This window comes from Nyctibius grandis, chromosome 17, assembly GCF_013368605.1.
Source record: "Nyctibius grandis isolate bNycGra1 chromosome 17, bNycGra1.pri, whole genome shotgun sequence".
Classification (NCBI taxonomy): Eukaryota; Metazoa; Chordata; class Aves; order Nyctibiiformes; family Nyctibiidae; genus Nyctibius; species Nyctibius grandis.
This window is the reverse complement of record NC_090674.1, coordinates 3,256,501-3,280,999: the sequence shown is the minus strand read 5'-3', so window position 1 is coordinate 3,280,999 and position 24,499 is coordinate 3,256,501. Positions and strand designations below refer to the sequence as shown.

General features: G+C 40.1%; 2 protein-coding genes across 9 annotated transcripts in view; both read right to left on the bottom strand.

The window, feature by feature from the left end:
• Positions 1 to 24,499, bottom strand: part of DHRS3 (dehydrogenase/reductase 3) — a 161,964-nt gene that overhangs the window by 98,848 nt on the left and 38,617 nt on the right. For 7 of the 8 annotated variants that reach the window (XM_068415239.1, XM_068415235.1, XM_068415236.1 and 4 more), the window contains 3 exons: positions 6,804 to 6,871; positions 3,918 to 4,166; positions 2,401 to 2,556 (listed from right to left, as the gene is read on the bottom strand). The gene's annotated coding sequence lies outside the window, so the exon portion shown is untranslated. Of the gene's footprint in view, positions 1 to 2,400; positions 2,557 to 3,917; positions 4,167 to 6,803; positions 6,872 to 18,028; positions 18,045 to 24,499 lie in introns of those variants that run through there. The other variant, XM_068415241.1, reaches the window with a different exon arrangement.
• LRRC38 (leucine rich repeat containing 38) lies at positions 4,658 to 18,692 on the bottom strand. The gene is made up of 2 exons (XM_068415232.1): positions 18,029 to 18,692; positions 4,658 to 6,871 (listed from the first exon to the last, which is right to left on the bottom strand). The coding sequence occupies exons 1-2, from the start codon at positions 18,654 to 18,656 to the stop codon at positions 6,618 to 6,620; spliced, it is 882 nt and encodes a 293-aa protein (XP_068271333.1). The 5' UTR covers positions 18,657 to 18,692; the 3' UTR covers positions 4,658 to 6,617.

Here is a 24,499-nt window from a genome sequence, read left to right as displayed (position 1 = left end):
GCAAACTAATTTTGTTTTTGGGAATTTGTTTTATTTTTTAATTAATACAATCACAAGGCAACTGAATTATTCTGAACAAAGCAAGGTGAATCAGCATTGAAAGGGAGATGTTTCAGGTTATTAGTTAGGACACCACAGCTTTAAACCCACAACTAGGACTAAATTATAGCCCATATTCCACACTTACCTGCCAGTATATAGGCTTTAACAGCACCATGTTAAAATTAAGGTAAGCACTCAACAAAGTAAGTAACTCAAAAGTAATGGTCATCTATGAAAGTACTAGTCCTTAATCTAACTATGCCTCAGTTTCCTTTTTAATGATATTTACAATACATCTGTCTCAACTCTCTGGTTAGCCTTGTATTTTAAAACCAAACGCCATATTTATATGGAATCTTTTGGAGTTCAGAGAAGTGTCTTCCCATCAAGTACAGAGTTCATACTGTTAATAAGGGCATCTCAATGCATTTGCCCAACTAACCAAAATGATCCTAAGAGATTTATTCTGGTCATTTCCTCCTGTGACCCAAATTCACATTTGAAGGCAGATCTTCAAAGGATAAAGAATAATGCTTTAACCCACTGCAGATTGCAAACCTAATCTACTCTTAAGAGAGTGACAGTGTCTCAATTTGAGAAAAACTGGTGGGCAAAAATAGGCTAGAATTGTTTGTCAAATATATTCACAGTCATTTCATTCCCTGTTAACTACCATGAAGACCAAACATTATTTCTACTGCAAAGTCTTTCAACACTTGCCCTAATTAAAAGGCAAAACCCCCCCACACCACCACCAAGCTATGCCTTGGAATGTCAGTTAGCTGGACTGTATCACGTTTAGATTTTAAGCAAAGGTCACAAAGCTGGGTTTCCTGCTCATGTCTCAACTCTCTTTTGCTCATTCTTCCAACTAAGGGGAGTTTCTAAGGTTGTGTACAACACCTGTATCTTGTACTTTGCTTAGCTATTAGTGAGTAGTATGACCAGGAAAAAAAAAAGCAAGAGCCAAAATCCAATCGCTTATATTCCAGTGATGTCACCACAGAAGAACGACCTCACATACTGCAACAATCAAAGCATATCTTGCTGGCACCACTGGATAGGCATTTTTTGACTTTTTTAGTTCTGAGTTGATAAGAGGGTTTTTGTACAGCCTACTAAGTGACATATCACATTTCAGATTCAAATTAAAGCTTTTAAATATGCAAATAGTGCTTTGGCTGGGAGCAGTCAACTGTAGAATTCAACTGACATCAGTTTCTGCTTGAAATAGACTATACTACTTCATACGTGGGTGTGAACTGGCTAACCTTTAAGGCCTCACCGCTGCTAACAGAAATCAGTGAAAAAGCAGCTCTAAGATCAAAATAATGCTGCTTTGAGGCAAACTTGACTTTACTGAGCATCTCTGACCCAAGCTGTTTCACTCCTTATTTGCTGCTCACCTCCCTGCAAACTTTTCACTTCCCACAAAACTAACAGTAGAAGCTTGCTCTGAAGTGTTTACTCGTATGTTTTTTGACAACCCTTAAAAAAAGCACATTGTGGGCTGCTAACCCAATGTTAGACAATTTCACATGGCTTCATGGAGCTCTGGGTAGGGTGTGAGAGCTGACGGGAACTGGAGAGACACAGCATAATTCAGGCATTCTGCTTTGCAACAGAAGGTCTCCTGTTGCTCTGTCAGCTTAAAATCCAAGTGTTTTTTTCCTGCTAACTCTTTACAATCATAGATGGATGGTTGGTAAGTATAAACAAAACTGTGTTTTTCCTAGTCTGCTGGTTCATTATTGCCATTGGTGATTTGTATTGCTGTACCATGCAGAGATAGTACCAAACTGGGATTCTGTTGTCCTAGATACAATCAAGATATGACGATACAGAAACCAAGACAAAATGGGGAAGATGAGAGTAGGAATCTGATTAGAAAACCAAGTATTTTTATTACAAAGTATCAGCTACCATTAGATGACGCATTTGAGGTTCTTCCATAGCTATTTTCTCCACTTCTGTGACAAAGTTGTATTGCTCCAATGTTAACAGATAGGACACGAAATCAATGTTTCTGGTGGCTTATGCATATTACAGGCTGCTTGGCAGATCTTACTCACCAAGAAATTTAGTTTCCTAATGTGTATTTCTGGTTTCTTTTTGGAAAGAGTATGGCAAGGATTCATCATTTCAACATCACCTTCACCACAAGGAATCAGGAGGACTTACCTCCACAGTGAAGCATCTCAGTTGCCACTAGAGGCCGTGGAACAGGTCACACCCCAAATGACAACCTTGTTCTCCTGAGGAATGGTAACATTCAGAAGCTATCAAAATGTGTGGGACACGAGCTGAACTTAGAAACGTGCCAGCTAGTAGCCCTGGAAACTAAAGTAATTTACTCACGTAGCAGGTAGGCAGCACATGCTGAATCAGTAAAAGGTCCTGCATAGAGTTGCTCCCGTGGGTTTGAAAGCCAGCACAGAGGAACCTCCGCTGGGGATGAAGGACTGTCTCGGGCTCAGCATCCCCATCAGGCTTCAGCTGTTCCACTGAGGCTGTCTACAGGGGTGATAGTTACAGCAAGCTCTAGTATTGTAATACACATACCTTCTCCCTATCGCACTAGTGTGCGCGCTCTATCCACATATATAGGTGATTGCACACAGTTCTTCCCACTGCCAAAAGACAAGACCATTTTTGGTCACCTGTAAGTATGCCAGGCTAAATTTTAGCTGTCAGTGTACAATGCTTCACTCTCTACTATATATCTGAGGTAGGTGAGCAGTATATTCCTCTTTATGAGCTTCCAGAAGCATCCCTTCAAGGTACTTTGCCAATGCATTTTTATGCTGCTCTAAAAAGGGATCCATTAATATTCACATCTGAGTAAGAGTCACAGCAGGACTGAAGCTGCCCCTGAAAGATGCTGAGTGACCCAGGATGAAATGCTAGGTTTGGACAGTCGCTTCAGGTGATCTTTATTTTAATATTCTGTGGATTAGAGGCTCTTTAAACCAATACATATGCTTCTAAAAAGTCAGATTCTATCTCAATTACATCATGCAGATTTGCTTTCTTGCACATTTTTTGGATCCTCACACATAGCAAGATCCAACATTTCATCAAAGAGACATATCTGCAGGCAATGTGACAGCTGCTTCCTGGCTCTTTGAGCCTGCAACATTTTATTTGGGTCATGCATAGTATCTTTCCTTCCCCTTGAAGCAGGTAAAATGTCTGCTCGTTTCTGACAGTGAGAGATATCACCACTGAAGTAAACCCATTTTAGAAGGAAAATTGTAAATGAGGACAAACTTGCTACTGTACATTTATAATCACCTACAGGCAGTGCTGCTTGAGCTAGCAATGTGTTGCTCAGGGAGCTAAATTCAGCTCTTATACTTGGCACCACTGTAATTTCAGTAATCTTAACGGGGGCTGCCGCAGTCTGAGAAGGGAGTGCGTGCTCACTAGATCCCACACACAGAAGCATCCTCGCAAGGGAAGACTTCCCATGTCCACAAAGCTGGAGATGGGATTACCTCCATGTTACTACCTTTGTGGAGGTAAAACTGCAATAATAATGCAGCCTTCAGGCCACTTTGTATTTATGGTAAAATTTGCTTTCAAAGTTTTGCAGGGGATCATTATGGTGATGACTAGTTCTGGCAATTTTCCAACAGGCGAATGTTTTGCTCTGAAGATTACATAAAATAAGAAAAAGCCCAGTAAGAACTAAATCCAAGTTCTTTCTCATTTACTAACAATTAGAATTATGCAAAATCAGTATTAATAGTAGGTAACTGCTGATGCTTACAATGGATAAATAGTACTAACTAGATGAGTTCAATACTTATGAAATATACATTACTTAGTAGGGGAAAATATAATTAAAGTTTCTTATCTGGAAAAAAACATACTTTGTAAAATCACTTTGATGTGATGGAGTATCCAGAATGTCAGCTTCATAAATAAAGGTTTACTAAGCCTTGCTCTTCAGCTTGCACTGGATTATGTGGGTGTCAGCTTGGTCTGTTCCTTGCTGTTCTGAGGGGTGCTAAGTTCCAAATATAATCAGTACTTTCAGGGCTTTATGTTGGGTTGAACAAAAAACTACAAACTATAAACAAATCTAGATCTTCATTTTGAGGCACCACGGTAGGATGAACCTGCAAGTAAGAGCAGAACCCAGTCAAAATAGTTAAGTTTGAGATGTGACCTCTGCAAAATTACTCAGCCTTACAGGATAATGAAACAAAACTATAAATTTGTTACCAAAGGAAGGGCAGACATTTGCTGAAACATTCACTGATGCCCCACTGAAAAGTTTGGTAGGACAAATCATTTTGCTAACTGGTTGGAAGTTTTAAGTCCATACTAAAACTTGCAGAGAAAAAAGCGTGACCCAGTTTCTTGTTCCATGACTGAACAATTTGCACAGCTCTAAATATAAAACTGTTGATAACGTATCCGTATTTGTTGCAAAGGGAGCGTACTTCATGAAGTGCACCGGGCAACAAGTAGTATATTTCCAAACCATACCGTAAAACCCCGCTTATAAATGATGACAGAATCAGGCACGGTTTTTCTCCTTGTTTCATACCCACATACAAATAAACATGAAAGCCCATGTTGAAATTATAAATATATTTATGTTATTTATAATCATGGCACTACACAGTGAAAATCATGTCATTTTGTTTTTCTTCAAAGAATAAGAATAGAATAAGACAGTATTGATACAGAATATCCTCTCGCTGTCCTACTTCTGTTCCAATGTGTTTTCAGAAATAATAATCTTAACAACTACAGCATTAAGTCGCATTGAATAAGCTATAGAGCTAACAGAAATAAACACTTTTGTCCTGGTTTTGACCTCAGCATGGTGCAAACTCCATTGCAAACTCTGTTAGCCAATCTGTCAGCAAAGTCATACTGATAGGAGATCAGATTAGACCTAATGCGTAACATCTGCTTCAGCCTGACATACAGAATCATTATACATAGCCCCAACATAGTGCCCCCCATTGCATATCTCAAAGCACTTGAGAAAGATAAATAGTTATTATGATCTTCATTTTATAGGTAGTGAAACTGAGGCACAGACAGACAGAGATTTGCCGAAGGTCTCCTAGCTGATCAGTTAGACAGGGACAACACCCAGGTGTCCTGAGCACTCGCACCCTCTCTGCTGGACCGCGTTACCCCTTACCACGCACAGTGTAACTCACTCCTGTCTGCCTGAACGATTAGCACAACAGATACAAGAGATTTGAAACTAGCTGTCCATAAAAGACCATTCATATTAACTGAGCAAGGCAATATTTTAACCAAAGAGTGTTTTTTAAGAAATAATAGCATTTACAGTAGTTAAATAGATGCTACTTTGTATCATATCTAATTTTTATAATAGCATACAGTCTTTAGATTGTTTATGACTATGTTATTCATTACTTTAAGCCCTCACAGCTACTCTAGATAATACTTTACATAGAGCTTTAAAAAAATATTTCCATTACAAATATTTTAAAAATATACTTATCCTAAAAAGCTGTCCAGCACTATTCCAAAAATCTCTTGTAATAAATGTCTTTTTTTAATTTTAACAAAAATATCTACTGTTATATAGAAGAGCTCAAGTTTTGACAAATCTATAGTACAGTCAGAAACATCTTGGGCCAGATTCCACTCTTGTTTATACAGTTGCCAATTTAGATCATGGTGTTCACTTCAGCTGCGTTACTCCACCAGGAGCAGAATATAGCCCCTAGTGTTTCAAAAGAATTGAATGGACTGGATACTGCGACAGTTACTCGTGCCTAGCATTACAGGGAAGGGAAATCCTTTACTTCATCGCTTCTAAAAATGCAGAAGAATGTTATATTTAGTATTTGTGCCATGACCAAAGAGGTGCCAGGCAGCTGCAGTGGATGACTCAGATCTAGAATCATATTCGCTTATAGAAAAAAAAATTTTTGGCTGAATGATGCCTGCAACTGCTGTCATGAAATGGAGAATGAATGTTTATAGAGAACCTTTGTAGAGAGAAAATGCCAACCTTCCTATAATGCATTCTACAATTCTAGGAAACATTTTAATTGCATTTTATTTAGGAAGTTGTGTGAGCTTAATAGAATCTCCCACTATCTAGATCTAGGAAGGACACTGCTTAAGTTGCTGCTTTATTTTCCAGCTGAAATACCTCCATCTAGTCGGTCCTTTTCAAAGTGCATTTAGAACAAGCTATTAAGCACTTACAGGAATCTGCATCTCATGAGAAGGACAATCTGGAAGCTGTGAGTTAGTCTTTTCAAAAACATGGGAACTTTTTTTTTTTCCCGTTTCTCCCTTTTTCCTCCAATCTTGATTAAGGATCATAGAAATTAATCCAGTCTCATTGCATCAGGTTACATATGTAAGCAAAGCTAACAGTCTCAGATGCAAACTGTAATTCCTACCTGTGACCACCATGAGATTAGAAAGGGTACTGACACATTGTGATTTCATTTAATTCATGTTAAAGCTTTTACTCTACTTGTTTTCTTCCTAGACTTTGGCTGATGATCTAGTAACCAACTAGTAACTTATAAACCAAAGAAACTTAAGTATATAGACTAAGTTCAGTCCTCACTGTCGTCTTCATCATCATCGTCATCTTTACTGGGAGCACATCTTTGGAAGCAGTGTACTAGAGTTGCTAAGAAGAAGCTTGATAGAATAGCAGCAATGGAGACTGCGACTCCAGAGAAGATGATGATAAAAAGGTCCGTCAATGACAAACTAAATTTGCATTCACTAAAGCTGACCTCAGATAATTCATTCAGAAAGATTCTTCTATTTTCTACAGGCAGGGAACACTGGATTTCATGGAGACCTGCAAAGAAGAGGAAAGGGAAACAAATCAGTGGAATATTGATGAATCCTACTGTTGCTCTGGTCAGAGATTGAATGGCTGAAGAAAAGTTTGAGGGTTAATTCTAGGTTTTTGAATTTGTACAAAATTCAGGAAAAAGTGGAACAAAATCTGTCGCTATCCAAACGCCATTACATAACCCCCTTGAGCGGCTCCTGGAAATTAAGTTATTTCACCTTCAGTCTTCCAGAAGGTCAGGTATGACCTGGGACCATGATTTTGAAGATTTAAAAAAGTGAGTGTTGAACCCTGGATGCATCTAAATCTGGAGACCTGGAAGCACTTCCATAAGGAAGGAAGTAGAAAAAGAATATATTAAAAAGAAAGAACGAAAAAAAAGACTCCAGAATAAAATTATTGTTCTAAGCAGTTCTACATACTGCAGCCCTTGCCTCTAGAAAATAACTTTGTATGGTAGTATTTGCCCTAGAGATGGAAGAGTAAGAGCCCACTTATTCATTACCAACAGCAGTTTTGCCATGGATCAAACTAAGCCTGCAGACTGTGAGCTCTATTCCTACTTCCCAGATGCTTTAACTAACATCACAACACAGAATACAAATAGAGAAGAATCTGCAACATAACCAAGCTACTTAGAGGGTATTTCTTGTTATAAGAATCAGTGTACAGACTTGAGTCTGATTATACAATAAAGAGAAATAAAAAATCTCCTCTCTGTGTAGCCATGGGTACTAGAATCTAGGTCATGATATCAAACCAAATAGATTAGATGGGAATTTTCTACTTGCTTTACTCTGCAACACTCCAATGTGCTAGCTTAGCCTCAGGTTTTTAGGGAATTCTTAGTCATTGAGAATAACAGATGCCAATAGGGAAAACATAGCATCATAATCCAGGGGCCAACACAGAGGCCTTGCTAGCTCCCAACTATAGTTTCAGCCACCCTGTGTATGCACCATCTTTTCAACGAGACAGGAATGAATTGACCTTTCCTATCCACACACAAGGCAGTCTACTAAAATTCTGCTGGAAGCAACCTAGAAGGACTGCAGAGCTCTGTGGAAGCACATGCCAGTGACTGAGGGAGAGAGGAACATTTATTAGTCCATCCTGTTCAACGAATGTTTTTCTTTGCTGTGTCGTGACACTATTGCAAAACCCAGCACAGTTAATAGAAGCTTTTCTTTTGACACTAAAGAGAATTTGGAGCAGGCTGTTCATTTGTAACAGCAGTAAGATTAGCAGCTATATCTCAGGAATTTCTCCTCCCAAGCTAATGCAGTGTTATTGTACCAGAACTTCTAACTGCTTACCTGAAAACATCATAATCTGAAGGTCACATGGATGTCTGCTTAAGATGACACATGAACAATACCATTTCATCTGCTTCCTTCCATAGCAATATGTTACTTTATTTACGTTACTTAAAAGCAGGTTGCCCTTATGACTGAGGATCCAGTGCGTGTGGAGAGCTGCTGGTCTGTACCCCACTTGTCCTATTACATTCATGCCTAGCAATAGAGCCAATTTTGTTCTTTGCTTAGGCAGAAAGTAATCCCAGGTCATCATACAGCCTCTGCATGAACAATGAACAAAAGAATTACTTATATAAAGTGATCAGTATTAATAACAAGGTGTGGAGTTCTTCCCCCTGGGCAATTTTGTTGCATATAGACTGGCTCAATCGAATTATCTGACCCCACACACAAGACTTCCAGAGTACAGGAGAGCGCCATTTAACCTCAGTGCTCTACTTTCACACGCTTTAACCACTTGAACTGTATTATTTTTTATAGCTTGTTTGGTGGGGTTTTTTTGTTTGTTTTGGTTTTTGTTTTGTTTTTTAAATCTGTAGAACCTGCTCTATTTATACTTTTAAAAAATCAGCCGGACTTCTTGTAAAGGGTATCTCAAAGAAGACTGATATTTAGTGCTTGGCTGCAGCAAGAAAACCTTTGATGATAGTTATATATATCTCATTGCTCCCACAACATGTTCAAAGAGTTGCTTCTTCATACCAAACAAATCTGTAAATGAAGTAACAAGTGTGAGTGTGTTATAAATATATAGCTTATGTTATTTTGGTCAGGGCCATCACATTACCTGTAATAACTCCAGCTGTCCCAAGGACAATGTCACACACACTGTATCTTTCTGTTAAGTCATCTGAAGAAGCACATGTACTACACTGGCAAACTGTAACGTATTTTTTGTTTTTAAAAAGGGAATGCTTTGAAGTCTCAGTCAAGGGACAGGTGCTAGATTCTATATAGGCTTGTCTCCTAACACGGAAAAAATAAAATAAGATGAAAATATGGGTCTGTACTCTGAGGAACAGATCGTCTAAGTAATGTGAAGTGTGAAGACGATGGAATTTAGGCATTAAAAGGAGAGGCAGGATTTTAAAAAGAAAATAAGATGCATGTGTTTATAAGGAAGTGACGCAGGAGGTTCTAGGTAGAATTTATTTCAATGAAATTCCCTAATAGGTCTTAGAACAATATGACTTTGAGATGCCTTACTGTTAGAGGATTAGAACTCCACTGAAGTCTAGCACTTAAACCTTGACAATAAATTGTAGGCAATTAAGCTGCAGCTAGATCCTAATAAACACTTTGCCTTTGTTTCTGCAAAGGACCATGCACAGGCCTACTTGCCTTGCAGAGTCAGAGGCTGAAATGTAAAAATGAAACTCTTAGAAAATGGATGCAGCCTGAAATCAGTCTTTATACAAATAATAATTTCCTTGTAAATTAATGAAAACAGACTGACAACGCTGTAATGCCCCAAGTTACAACTGTACTGATCTCCCAGTCTCAAAAACCCCAGACCCCAAGTTTTATTAGCATTCTGCTGGTACTTTGCAGCCATAATTCAACCATGTTTCTCACAGGTACTGGTTGACCTGGAAATTTCAAACAGTACATTGGCTGGACCATCGAGTGCATTGAAATCCCTGCTCTTGGATCTGGCATGAGTTCTCCCCAGACATCTTGACTGATGACATACTGTATTGTGAGTTTCATTTTATATTACTCTAGCTAAAGACAAGCAGCAAGAGATATCACTCCAGGTCTACTTGACTCTATTTTGAAGGGTTCCTTGTGTATTTCTGTCTTTGCTTATTTCTAATACCTATGATAACTATATCTTTTATTGTAGAACTTCTAAAAGTCATTATTACTTCAATATTATGGTCTGTCTGTTAACCCTCAGAGCAAGATTTCCTAGCTATAATTTTGGATGCTGAGTTTAAAAAAAAAAAGAGAAAGAGGCCTCAATTCTGTTGGGTCTTTGTAGAGCTCACAAAAAACAGGTACCAAGAGAAATAGTTTCCTAACATTCAGCAGTGTACAACAGTATGAGATAATGAAAATACCCACTCAATACATACAGTGGTATGTATAGAAAATATATTCAGAAAAATATCTGAAGCCATAAACATTTAAGTGAGCTTAATGCACGTGTTCATTACTATCTATACAATAAATGTAAGAGCACTGTAATATGCTATTTTTTTTGTCTTTTTCAAGTAAAACTGGTATTTGCTCTTTTGGGTGGAATTTAGCTGATCTCTCTTACTGCTGAATGTAGTTGACGCAGACTTGAAATGTTTAAATATGGCATTTTATTTCTTGTATGGTATTTTGCCTCCAGCTATTGTTCTCTTTAGTCTACTTAAACACTGTCACTAATGTATTAGATGCATTAATAAGCAGTGAGAGAGGCACTGCCTCTGAAGAGAGATGAAATTTCATTGGAAATAGCCTCAAGCTATCAGAACAGTAAGGCTTAAAAAGCTCTGAAGCTTAGATTTAGGTCCCTAAATAAAACTTTTTATGGCCAAGTGCCCTAGAGTCTCACAGATCAACATCAGAGGGTACTTAACAGTTTGTCTCAGTGCCTAAATATAAAGTTTAACATCAGGTGTTCACATCTGCAAATGCTGTCCTCACATCTTCAAAGCCATGAAAGATGGAAGGACTCCAAAAAACCTTAAGATGGAAGAAAGAGTGAAAAGCCAGTGGCAGTCAGATCATTTTACTAAAAATGACCAGGATATCAAATTATATATTTATATGTGTGTGCATATATATATATAGAAACAGATTTGATGCACTTGTTAAGGAATCTAATTTCTGTTAGGAGTTTCTGCTTGAACAGAATAAAAGCTGCTGAATGTGTGAAATGTCTTAGGGCTTTTAATTCCTTTCCCAAAAAACGGATATTATGTTCTGTACTAGTGATGTGCTAGCATGTGCACGATACTTGGGGAGGAACTGCACGGCTGTAATGGACAGAACAGCCTGTCCCTTTTAGCTGAAGCTTGCTCTGGTTCTGTATTAGTACACGCAGTTAAGGCAGCCTCCTCTACATAGCAGATGAATAAATACGTACTGATAAAGAATGATAAGTCAAGAGGACTTGCAAAATGCTTAGTTGTTTCACTGCCTTTTAGCTAGGTTAGAAGGTCAAATGAAACCTGCACTCATTTAATTATGATGCTTTGTTTTGAAGACAATGTTTAACATTTTCAGTGAGCCCAGGGCTACTATAAAGGCCTGGACTACTGAAGACAGATGTTATTTTATTTACATAAGTTTAGTAATAGATCTTAGATTGGAATGGGATTATAGAAAGAGCTTGAGAAGCAAGAAATGATCACCTCATGGCACAGTTTTTCTAAACAGGACTACAAAAATCATTCCATTCGTCTCATTACACTAATTCACTCCTGAATCTTATAACTGCTTGCTTTTAGTACTGAATTCAGGTTGAGTTTCATGTTCCAGAAGGTTGCTTACAGTCTTGTTGTCACCTGCTCTTCCTTTTTTTCCTACCTCCCCTCACTGCCATCCTTCTCTCCTTTTCTTTTGCATAGACAGTCTTGACCTGGAAATATGCCAATTTACCAGAATTTACCTATCCGTCCATATCAAGGACGTACTAGCTAGAGAAGTCGTGAAAGTAGCTAAACAGCATCTGTATTGGTACTGACATTAAAAATCTCTTTGAGTATCTCAAAAATTGGTAGTCTTGTCCACACAACTTTCCAAAGTGGAGCAACAGGACTAGAGGACACAGCCTCAAGCTGCACCAGGGAAGGTTCAGGTTAGACATTAGGAAAAATTTCTTCACAGAAAGAGTTATTAGGCATTGGAATGGGCTGCCCAGGGAGGTGGTGGAGTCACCATCCCTGGAGGTGTTTAAGAGAAGACTAGATGTGGCACTTAGTGCCATGGTCTAGTTGACACAGTGGTGTTAGGTCAAAGGTCGGACTCTATGATCCCAGAGGTCTCTTCCAACCTAGTTGATTCTGTGAACATTTGCCCTAATGAAGAAAACAAGGTCGTAGCTAAGGCCTTTGTGTTGTGACATGGGATTTGCTGCCACTAATGAACATTCTTCCAGTAAAGCCCAGCGATTACCTTAGTTTAGGATACAGTTCTGCAAGTGGACCCAGTTCTGCCTTCTTCAGCCTTCTTTTACCAGTTCTGCTTCTAGCAGTGTGAACGTAACATTAGCATTCGGGAGGATGGTGCACTGACACTGTGCCAGTTCATCCCGTCTGTAACAGGGAAGTCTAACACTGAGCACCGATCCTCACTTAAACTTGTGCTGCTTTAATTTCAAACATTCAGAACACCCATTTCCTTTATTTATCACACAGGCAGCACAAATCTACTTGAAATTCTGGCACTGGCAAATTCTGAATGAATTTTTCAAGTCTTTCTGGAGATATCAGTGTACACAGGCTACCCGTAAAAATGCTCAGTCTAAACCTTCTCATCAAATTGCTAAAAGACTTTCTAATACTGTTCTAGTAGAGGGTAGCAAAATTTTTCATTATTGCAACGGATAGTGGGGAACTTAGATAGAGTATGTATTAAACACAGGAGGTTGAGAAAACACCATTTCATCTAGCACGAACAGCATAGACACAGACTTTCTTGCAATCCCAGAAACTCTACACAACTTCCCAAAAAGGTTTTTCCAAAGATACCAAGAAAAAGAATTAAAAAGCAAAATGAGGGCAAGATGACAGAAAGGAGACACTACAGTCACACTCCAAGGAATATGTAAACTCTAATTAAAAGTAATGTTAAAAATGCATTAGTCATTAGCAAACAAGGTCACAAGCACAGCTGCCCAAAGCATGTTCACAGAAAGTAAAAATCAGCCACAGAGACCTCTACAAAGCACTTCAACGTGGCCATTGCAGACGACTTGTATTTTTTTGTTACACGTATTTTATCTGAATCCAATCCCTTCATCGAGGTGAGATTCCCAGGTGGGTTCAAGCACTGTCTTTTGCAGTGCTACGCACTAATTTTAAACAGCACCTTTCACCAAAAATTTATTCCATCAAAGCCATTTGTATCTAACACTGAAATGGAAGTGTTCATAAACCTCAGTTCTGCAGGTCACGTGCACCAGCAACAACATTTTGCTGGATGAGCCCTGAGTTTCAAACAGTGTTACTAAAAAAAGTAGGTTAAGAGATTAGGGAAGAAAGGAAAAGGGCATTTTTAGCCAAGATAAAATGTGATACAGAACAAGCTCTGAAAGCAGAAAAAAGCCCTTCCAAATATGAGAAATTACTGAGTGTATTTTTGTAGGATTTGCAGCTCCCATTGAAGCAGAAAACACAAGAACTCTCAAAGGTGACTCTTGATCTCAAAAAAATGAATGTCAAATTTATTTAGACCTCACTGAATTCAAAATTTTGAAACATTATGCCCCAAAATTATTTAACTCAACCTATAACCATCCTTCCCTTTATTCAGTACCTCTCTTGCTTTTATTCATATTTTTCTTAATTTCTTCTGTTTCCATCACTTTAGAGAACATCAGCCTTGTCAACTGCTTTTTGTAAAATTCAAAAAGATGGATCAAATATAGGCAAGCAGAGGAGAGAACATAACAGCATACACCTCAGATTCATGGTTTCCTTGAATTCTTTGAATAACATGTTTAAGACCAACTTAGACCTTGGTTCTTTCAAGATATTTTTTGTTCTGAGAGTCTGCATGCTCCCCGTGGAGTAAAGCCTTCAGTGAAGGTTTTCACACCTATCTTTGAAGGAACCGAGATCTTACAACAACTTTTCTATTTCAAAAAATTATCCAGTATTCTTAATCTCCCTGTTCCTCCTAACAGAAGCCTTTAATACCAATCACTGGCCACCACGCTGCCATTCAGGTTTAACAAAGGCCTATAAAAATCAAACATCCTTCTACAGAAAATCATTATAAGTTTTATAACTTAACCATTTTGACCCATAGTGGACACTTAAGTTTTATAACTTAACCATTTTGACCCATAGTGGACACTTCATCTTCTCCAGGAAAAAGAACAACTATTATATATTCTCCACTTATCACCATTCCACTGATCTTCACAGTTCCTTTGTCTACTTTGCACCATACACACTAATTTGCTTTTAATCAGTTAATAAGCAAATCAGAGGGGAAAAATGTGGTTTGGTTTTGGAGTATGATGAAAATGCTGGTTTCAATATCTTTTCACAAGTATAAAAATGTTTGCTGCTTTAAAGTGCTGAGTTTAATTGCAAAACTTTTAGTGCAGTTTCTTTAATAAGTCTGCCTGCAAGTCTGGCATGTGAGAGTATTCACTTACTGCCAATTAAGCCTTTATTTAGAAATTTAGGTTAGATGAATAAATGCTGGGATCTGTAAAATCATTCAAATCCCAGCTGCTCACGTGAAGCGACAAGTTAGACGTGCAAAGGCAGCTCAGCTGGGCAGAGGCTTTACCGTCAGCTAGTCAGACAGGTCAGCATAAGTTATAACTTTACAAGCTCTTTCTGGTAACAGGCCAGAAAGAAAATGGACCTGGCTTTTGCAAAACTAATGAGTTGAAGTATGGCTTTTGTTCAGACCACTGAGTTCTCCAGAGGCCTTAATTACAGAGGCGGAGCTTCAGGATCAATTATTGAGATTTCAATTCACATTGACAAAACTCCGATTTTTAAATCAACTCGGTATTTCTTTTGCAAACAACAAGGGCAGCTTTGAGTAACATGTCATTTCACTGCAGTGCTAAAATTGAAAGGTGGAGCAGTGGCTGGGCTTAGTAAATAGTTAACAGCTTGAGTGATTTCTCTCAGACATGCAGACAGGGCACATTAAGCTATTAAGTGTCATTCAAAGTGAGGAATCAAAATGAATGCCCAGAACCTCAATCTATCTGTCAATGTATTTCTCCCAGCCAGTTATCTCCTGTTTCTTGCTGCCTGTTCTGAATCTTGAGGGACTGCTCTGCTACAGGGACACTTGCAAACTGCAGCCCTGGATCCTGGTTCATCCACAGACTGGTTGGAGCATGCTTCCTTTCTGCTTTGGCATATCCTTTCTTGTCTAGCCCATTCTGAGGCATCCTAAACCAGCATAAGACACATGACAGTGTACAGAGCCTTTAGTTTCTTTGCAGTGCTTTGCACTTTTCATGAGAGGACTGGGGATCACTGGTGCAAGTTTACTGCCATTCACCCTTCCACACTTCCCCTTCTCAGTAAACCCAGGTTACAAAGTGGGCCATTTAAAAGCTGGGGAACTCCGATCTGTCATGGAGCTGTTCTGTACTGCTACTCACAGTTTATTCTTAAAGAAATAAATATACAAATTCCCATTTGTATAGACCATGTGATGCAAATGCTTGAGCTGCTGCAGAATGATAAAGCAAAAGCATGCCGCCAAGATAACTAAGCTCTTTTCTTGGGCCCTGAAAACGTATCCCTATCTTTTTCTCTTGCAGTATTTCCAGACATAATGCCTGCTGCCCTACTTATCTTGATGTGTTTGCTGCAAGATACTTCTGACTCCAGCCTTACAGCAGTGTCATGAGGAAGCCAGAGAGTCTGAATGCTGAATCTTTCAGTGAGTTGCTCTTCCCACCCCTCCCAGGAAAGGCCAGGTGAACGTGGCTTTGGACAAGTATAACCAGACAGGTATAATGTTGTGACATCATTAAAAACTGAAAACTAGACGTAAAAGGCAATCAAATAACAGCTCCCTCAGCCGTTCCTTGTAGGTCAGACCCTCCAGAGCCTTCACCAGCTTGGTCGCCCTCCTCTGGACTCGCTCCGACACCTCAACATCTTTCTTGAAGTGCGGGGCCCAGAACTGGACACAGGATTCAAGGTGCGGCCTCACCAGTGCGGAGTACAGAGGGATGATCACTTCCCTAGACCGGCTGGCCACACTATTCCTGATAGAGGCCAGGATGCCATTGGCCTTCTTGGCCACCTGGGCACACTGCTGGCTCACGTTCAGCCGGCTGTCAATCAGCACCCCCAGGGCTCTTTCTAACCACTCTTCCCCCAGCCTGTAACGCTGCGTGGGGTTGGTGTGGCCCAAGTGTGAGACCCGGCACTTGTTCTTGTTGAACCTCACGCCGTTGGTCTCGGCCCATCTATCCAACCTGTCCAGATTCCTCTGTAGGGCCTTCCTACACTCCAGCAGATCGACACTCCCACCCAGCTTAGTGTCATCTGCAAATTTGCTGAGGGTGCACTCAATCCCTACGTCTAGATCATCTCTAAAGATATTGAACAGCACCGGCCCCAGAACTGAGCCCTGGGGAACACCAGTAGTGACTGGCCACCAGTTGGACTTTGCCCCATACACCACCACTCTCTGGGCTCGGCCATCCAGCCAGTTTTTAACCCATTTAAGAGTCCACCCATCCAAGCCCTGGGCAGCCAGTTTGCCTAGGATGGAAAGCACAGGGAAGTGAACTGATGTTTAGCATAAGAGATGGGCAAATACTTGATTCAAATCGAGTAAACTTTAGGTAAAGCATCAGGGAAGGTGGGAGAACAGGCCCAGGTTTGGTTTAGAAAGAATCAAGACGAAAGTTTCACTGAGACAGGAAAAAACCCAACGCTTTTTCCTCAAATTACTTCTTCCTTAAAACAGCTGTTTTACAGCTAAGAATATTTAGGGCGACCTAGATGAGTGTATTAAAAAAATTCTACCCAAGGTCATGAGCATGGGAAGAACTTTAATAACTGACTACAGACTCTGATGATCCAGGAAGGAGAGAAAAGACCTCTGAAATTTGTAGGCTCACTGTGTTTTTCTCCCTTTTTGTCTGAATTCAATGAAACAGGTATTTGACCTCAACCCAGTCTCCCGAGCTCTTCTTCCCCAGCCCTTTAGCTCTGACTGTCTTCTGCATAGCCATCCCCCCTCAGACACAGCGATTTCGTGTCGGGTAATACTTGTATACCCTCTGTAGCCCTTATGAAGTTTTTATGCTCCGAGCAGTTTGCCTTCTGTGAGCGGCTGGGCAGCTCAATGGCAGGAGTTTATGCCCTAGTGCTTGTTGGGAGGCATGAACTGTGAGATGATCTCCTGCTAAAGCTGGATTAAGAGACGCTTTGGGGTCATGGTGGGAAATGTAGAGCAAGAGCCTGGATTCCCTGTACATGGCAGTCTTAATACTTTTATTTTTCCCCCCATGCTTTTCTGAGAATTACTGGCCCAAATACCAGATTCATACATCCTGCATTTTGTGGTATTCCAGAGCCATTTCAATTTATTCCTAATATTGGAAACAGTGCTATTTTAATGAAAAGAGCCAAAATCAAGCTACTGAAGAGAGTTTCAAACACAGAGTATCACAAAATAATTCCAGGAAAGGGCGGACAATCACAGTTGCATAAAATGGGGATTTAACTCTTCTGTAGCAGCTTTATGGCTGATCAGTAAAATGAGAGAAAAAAATCAGTTTTCCTAAGGAACTGGCACAGAATATTTAGCTGCTCAAAGGGCTGACTGTAGAAAATATATTTACCAGAGAGAAGCTGAAGTCTGGAAGAGAATCAGCTCTGGGCTGAATGAATTTTAAAAGGCTCTTTCATTGCCTATGCAAGTCTAGGCTATAAATCAAAATTATTAGGGCTTCATTTTTAAATTTTATTTCTGAACTGGGAGGAGGACCTGCTGCTGAAAAGAAGCCAACGTCATTTTAATGGACTCGTTTGTTGAAAGCATGCAATTACAGTTTGACCAAAACGCAGTTTGGGTCACTGCAGGCAGCACACAGACAATTTGACCAAGAACCCTCCTTCCCTCCAAGACACACACACAGAGACACGTACATACTGCACTGTAAGCCACCAAGCTTTACCTTTCTGGAGCTTAGATGCATTGTCCTGTATCCAGCTGAAAAGATTGGCAAAGTCACAGTCACAGACCCAAGGGTTGCCCTCTAAGCGTATAGTCCGCAGGGAGGGAAGCGCTTCTAGGGCTGCCACATTTAGGCTCTGTAAGTTATTGTCATTCAATTCTAACACTTGGAGCTGTTCCAGGTTCTCAAAAGCAGCCTCATCCACATCCACCAGGTTATTGTTTCCAAGGCTCAATTTTATCAGTTTTTCTGCTGATTTGAATATCCCAGCATCAAGCTGCGTTAAATTATTGTAGCTTAAGTCTAAATACACCAGTTTGGTAGAACTGCTAAAAGTGCCCTCTTCTAAAGAGGTGAGGGAGTTATTCCTGAAGTCCAAATAGACTAGATCTCCATAAAATATAAAGAAATCAGCTGGTATTGCCTGAATGTTGTTATCAGCTATAAGAAGTTTCCGTACATCCAATGGAAATGGATTAGGAACACTTGGGAGTCCTTGATCCCGGCAATCTATGGTGTGGTAGTCCATACAGCTACAGGCAGCAGGGCAAAAATGACCCACGGGTAAGAAAAGCAGGCAGGCAAAGACAGAAAAAGGCAGAAGGCAGAAAGGAAAGCATGGCAACATCGTCGAGGATTTGAAAGCTGTGATGAGCACCAATTCTAAGAGAAAGACATTTTGCTCAGCTGAGCAGCAGTGCCTGGTACTTGTGTGTGTGTGTGTGATTGTATCCAGGAGATCACATATCATCACAGATCCGATAGCAGCAGTCTTGGGAGGGGGGAGGGAGAGTGACTGAAGGAAGGAGGGAGGGAGGCAAATGTGAGGATTTACACTGTCAGAATGTTATAATGCTGTACAGTGTGAGGGAAAGCGATGATTGGGTAAACGGAGGATCTTTCAAAGGACTCCCTTGCTTTTGTGAGCTAAAAAAAGCTGAGAGCCTGTTTGCATATTTGCTGTCGATTCCAGCAAACGGGAAATCACACCTGATCCCGTGACTCCGACAGCAACAACTTCTGCTTAAAAAGCCCTTCAGGTAACAAACCCTGATGAAATCAATTATTTTGTTTCTCCCCATGTGCCTACATCAAGGTGATCAACACCCTCGAGAAATGCAAGCAAGGGTCAGGGAAGTATCCTGCTTGACTGCTAAGGACTGTTTTCTCTTTGATTTGTAAAACAGGGAGCAGAAGAGCAGCAAGGGAGGGGAGCCCCTTTCTGGATCCCTGTTTCTGGATGCCTCTTCAGCTTTTAGAGCAAGCAGGTTAACATATGATGCATTATGTTTTAACCAAGAAGTATAACCTACTGTAGCAACAAGGAATATGGTCTCAAAAGTGAGGGTTTTTCTCCCCCTCCTGTTGTAATGGCCAAAACAGCTAATTCCTAATATAGCACCAGTAACATCTGTCAGGTCACATAAAAGTGCAAATTGTGGATCAAATCTTCAGGTAGTTAAAACTGAACATATTTTCTTCATTTTCACGGGGTTGAAGTATTTGACAATGAACCTGCCTGTCTCCCATGGGACAGCAGAGATGATTTTGCAACAAGGCATGTGTGTTTTTCTGACATCCCCAAATCCACACCCAGAAAGGCAAGTCCTCAGCCAGCTCCAAGCTTCACTTTTAACGCCATCCCTCCCTCCTTATGCACGTTGTGTAAGCAGACAGAAACGGGACTCCAGTGCTTGGGCCACACCTATGCGCTGTGAGGGAAGATTTTTCTAAAGAGACAGATTGTATTTGGGTGCATGTGTCCTGAAGATTAGAGCACAAACTCAAACACCTTTGGAAAGCTCATTCCTAGGTCAAAGAGAGGCCAGTAACCTTGATTTAAGGTCTTATTTCATAACTAAATTCAGAATATCTTTCATCCAGGACAGGGTACAGAAATTTCCTTCTAAGACAGCCAAGATACCTGCACTTAAATACTGAAAGCAGAATTATCAACCTCTCCTTCAGTAAGTACATAGAAACACTGAACTGCTTGGAGGGAAGAAAGAGGGAGCCTGACTGTTCTCAAAAGTGCTCACTGACAGAAAAAGAGGCTATAGGCACAGATTAAAAACCATCTGAACACAAGGAAACACTTCTTGTTTACTGCGAGGGTGGTCAGACACTGGAACAGTTGCCCAGAAAGGTTGTGGAGTCTCCATCTGTGAAGATATTCAAAACCCAACTGGAGACAGCACTGGGCAACCTGTTCTGTCTCTGCTTGAGCAGCAGGATGGGACGAAATGATTTCCAGAGGTCCAACCTCAATTCTGTGAACTGCCTTTAGGAAATGCACACGCCAGGAAGGCTTATACCTTTGAACACCTCTCTCACATTTTGCAACACACCTTGTTTCTAATTCGTAGGTCTTTTAGCTAGACCACCTTGATCTCTCCCATAAACACACATCATGCTCCAGGTGTCTTTCATGTCTTGAATCACTTTTAAAACAGCACCCAGAAATGGACACAGCTGCCTCTATAAATCACCAGGGCAAAGCCCAGTTAAATTCCTGAGATGATTATTTAAAATACTTACCTTTAAATTACAGAGGGAGTGGAAGTTTGATAGGCTACCTCTGAATAAAAAAAACCCAAAAACATGCAAAATAACTCTAGTGGTCAGGATTTGATGAATCAGCACCAACAACTAACTGCAACTGGTATTTCTCATGCAGAATTGATGCTTTTTAAACTTTTAAGCCCATACCTTGCCAACACTTGCTCCTGCTGTAATTTACTGTTTTTCTGCCCCTAATTCAATTAAGGCTTTAGGTCAGAGATACAGCTGTTCCTAACACAAGAAAGCAGAACTGACTTGGTATCTTGTAGTAATGATAACTTTATATAAGAGATCTAGCTCTCTATTTAGTGGTTATCAATACACAGGATTTCAGGGTCGCCATGGCTCCTCCTATGCAGACCCACCCTTTTTCTATCAAATGTACAGAATCAGGCTCTGACATTTTCTTTTCAAAGATGCCTCAGCGCTATTATGCCCGTTTCACAGATGGGAGACTACAGACAATAAGGCACAATTTGTGAAAGACCCAAGAACATGTCAGTGGCAGTGGTAGGAATGAGACTCAGCTTCCCTAAAAATTCCACCAGCCCTTGCTAAAACTACTACTGTTTTCTGTAAGAAACAGACCTTCCTTTTGCTCAGCTGCTCATATGTATTCTTTACATATTACCCCCTGTATGGGAAGCACTGTAAGCAACACCATCTTCACAGCTTATCCTGCACACTCATATGCAGTTTGCAATTTCTCCACAGAATCCGTGGAGCTTTCCTGAGGCGTTTGTGAAGGCAGGAGACTAGGGATTACTATCAGGCTCTGGATATTTTGGGATAGGTATCCCGTAGGTTTGTCAAACATCAGCCCTGCTCCCACAGCATCCAGGCAAACAGTTTCACTGCCAACATGAAACAGCACCGATCTTCAGCTACACAAGGCCAGCTGCAGTGACTGCCATCACAGGCCACCTGCCACGGTCTGACACCTTTCTCTTGCTGTCTTTGATTTCAGGGAGTTTCTTCCTGGCTTTCTCTGTATAACATTTCCTGTTTCATTTTGTCTGCTCAGCTTTATTCATTCCTTAGCTACTGCTTATTTCTGTACCTCATCTGTTTCCCCTCACAGCATAGAAATTGTCCTGAATCTTTTTGAAGCTTCATTCACTTACCAGACATTTCAGGCAATTCTGGATAGCAGGAAGGAGATTCTGCAAAGCTTTCTATCTAATGACATATTAAAGCTTTACTTCTTTTATCTTTTATTTGCATCAGCCAGTTACAGTAACCTGTACTACTAGATTTGGGGCTTAGCCTGCTATCTGCTAAGTGCACAGCACCCTCTTGTGCCCTGCAGGACTGCGGTCACTCCACACCACGCTGGTCTCACAATAATTTATCAGCAAGTTTTACAATACTCCTATAGTTTACCTATACTCTGAGCTTCACTTCTTCCTCTTCCAGTGGCCTATTAAAGAAACCCCAATCACTCCATGCAAGAAAATAAAAGATATAATCCAGATGGTGTTCTTACATGCTATTTTTAGAGAGCCTAGACCTGAGAAGGGAACCAGTTGTAAGAGTTGAACAAGCACAACAGTAGGCAGCCTTTGGACTAAAATAACAAAGAACTGGTTTTCTATTCCTTTAATTTTCTATTCAGGATACTACTAAGAGAAACCTCTATAACAAAACAGGGAGTGACAAGCCACACTGGTCCTGGATATTTAGCGTGCTTGCAGTACTATATCATGGAAAGCAGTAGGAAACAACAGAAAACCCATTCGCTTCCTTGCCTAGTGAAGTAAGAAATAGCTTCACAGAAAAGTGACAGAGGTTTCATCTTTCCCTTAGAAACTTCCAGCCCTCCCCTTAAAAGTGCTCAAAACTTCCCAAAATAATTTGAGTAATGGAAGAAAAAAGAAAGAGCAATCATAGTACAGACATACATGAAGGATTCAGATCTCAGCTGATAAATCCTTGCTTACAAGAGACTGAAACTGAAAACTGTCCATCCTCATTCATTTTTTTGAGGAGCTAATTGAGCATATTTTCCCACGAAGGAAGTTATTATTCCAGGCTCATGCTTCATTGAGTTAAGGTACATGTCATGTCCGAGGCTGCTGTACCAGGTGCACATAATGATTGCAACGTGTTTTCCTCCTCATTATCATACATTAGCAATGTGTCATGGGAACCAATGTTCAGACTTGAATGACTAACAGTATGGTAATCAATTGATCAAACACTGAATGCAAGTGCTAAACAGCATCTCTGAACAGAAGTCCCATTTTTATTCACATATTTACCATTTCAGCTTCAGTGCTTTTCTCTTTTGAGAAAAATCTTCCCCTGCTATGACCAGGCATGTTTTTATGAATGCAGCCAAGGGGCACCTTTGGACCATTTTCCCTCTGATCTTACATCTAAGAAGGACTGAAAAAGCAAGAGAGAAAAATGGTATATTCCTTTGTCTTACAATTTATGAGACGATAGTAACTGTGAAGTGAACTGAAGCTTGTATTACACCTGCCCAGTCCTTCACTGCTGCTGCCACACCACTGGGAGGGAAATTACATCAAAATTGATCAACATGGCAGCAGCAATGATTGATTTGAAAACTTTAGACATTGCAGTTCAGCAGCCAAATGAGACCAGTCTAAACCCATCAAAAGACTTCCATCATCTGTTCTAGATAATGTGGCTTATGCAGACATGTGGTCACTATTTTATTGTAAACCATTTACAATCACTAAAAGCTCTCATGAGAGATGGAATAGTGTAAATTATATTTCCTTTTTCCCCTCAGGAAGGAGTTTGTATCCAGCCAGTACACTGTAGTCAACTGCTTGCCCTCGACATAGTTTATATACTGGTCCAGTATTATGACAGCTTTAAAGCAAATTAAAGACAACTAAAAGTGAAAGTTCCCCTAAGCTGTTGAATGGAGACTTGCTCATGTATATCCACTGCCACTCTTGTATGTAATAAAGCCACAAGTAAAACCAGTCTCACGTTTCTCTCAAACACAATTTATCTGGTCAGATTCACCGATAGGTCTGCCAAGATCTGAAAAACCTCAGGGAGATCAGAGATCTGACACTCTAGAAGCTCAGAGTTTCTAAATAAAAATACATATAAGAAAACCAACATAGGATTTGTAGAGGAAAATGTATGAAAGTCAGTGACTTTAAAGGAGCAGTTGTAGTTGAACATAACTTTCATATCTGAAACTTGCTTCAACCTGCAGCCAAGTTTCAAGCAGTGAAGCTAAAGAGAGAAGAGAGTCAAGAAATACCTAATTCTTTTATACCCTCACGAAGAACAAAACTAAAACGATGACAAAGATCCTTGAACCAATGGGACGAAATCCCCTGATGCAAAGGACTTGTTTTTACCTCTAATGTATAAAGTGTCGAAAAGGCCTGTACACTTTACTGTATGCAAAAATGTTTGCAAGATGACAAAAACTCATTATAGTTACCAATTTCTTGGTATAACTGAAGTATCTACAGTCCTGTTCATGGTAGACGATCCTGGTCATTCCCTTGTCTTCACTCAAAAGTGATCTTTCTATCCCCTTACAAGTTTCTCTGGCTATACAGAAGTATAGTGTCCCTTAGGGAATGCAGCATATTTTGACTTAATGCCTTCTGACATTTCACTCGCCTTGTTAAGAAGATGGGTGAAATGTCAGGTGAAATCATATCAGCGAGTGCAGCAGTCCCCAAAAGGGAGATGTTTGGAGCCTTGTAATACCGCCTCTGGATTTGCTTTTCAAAAACATGTTGATAACCAATGCTAATTATTACAACAACTATCTTTCATAATTGCTTCAGAAATTACTTGCCTCACTGACAGCGAATTGGGGATGCTCCTCTGGTACTCAGTGATATCATACATAACCTCCAGAATTTTATTACAGTCCCGCTTTGAATGGTGCATTAGTAGCCACTA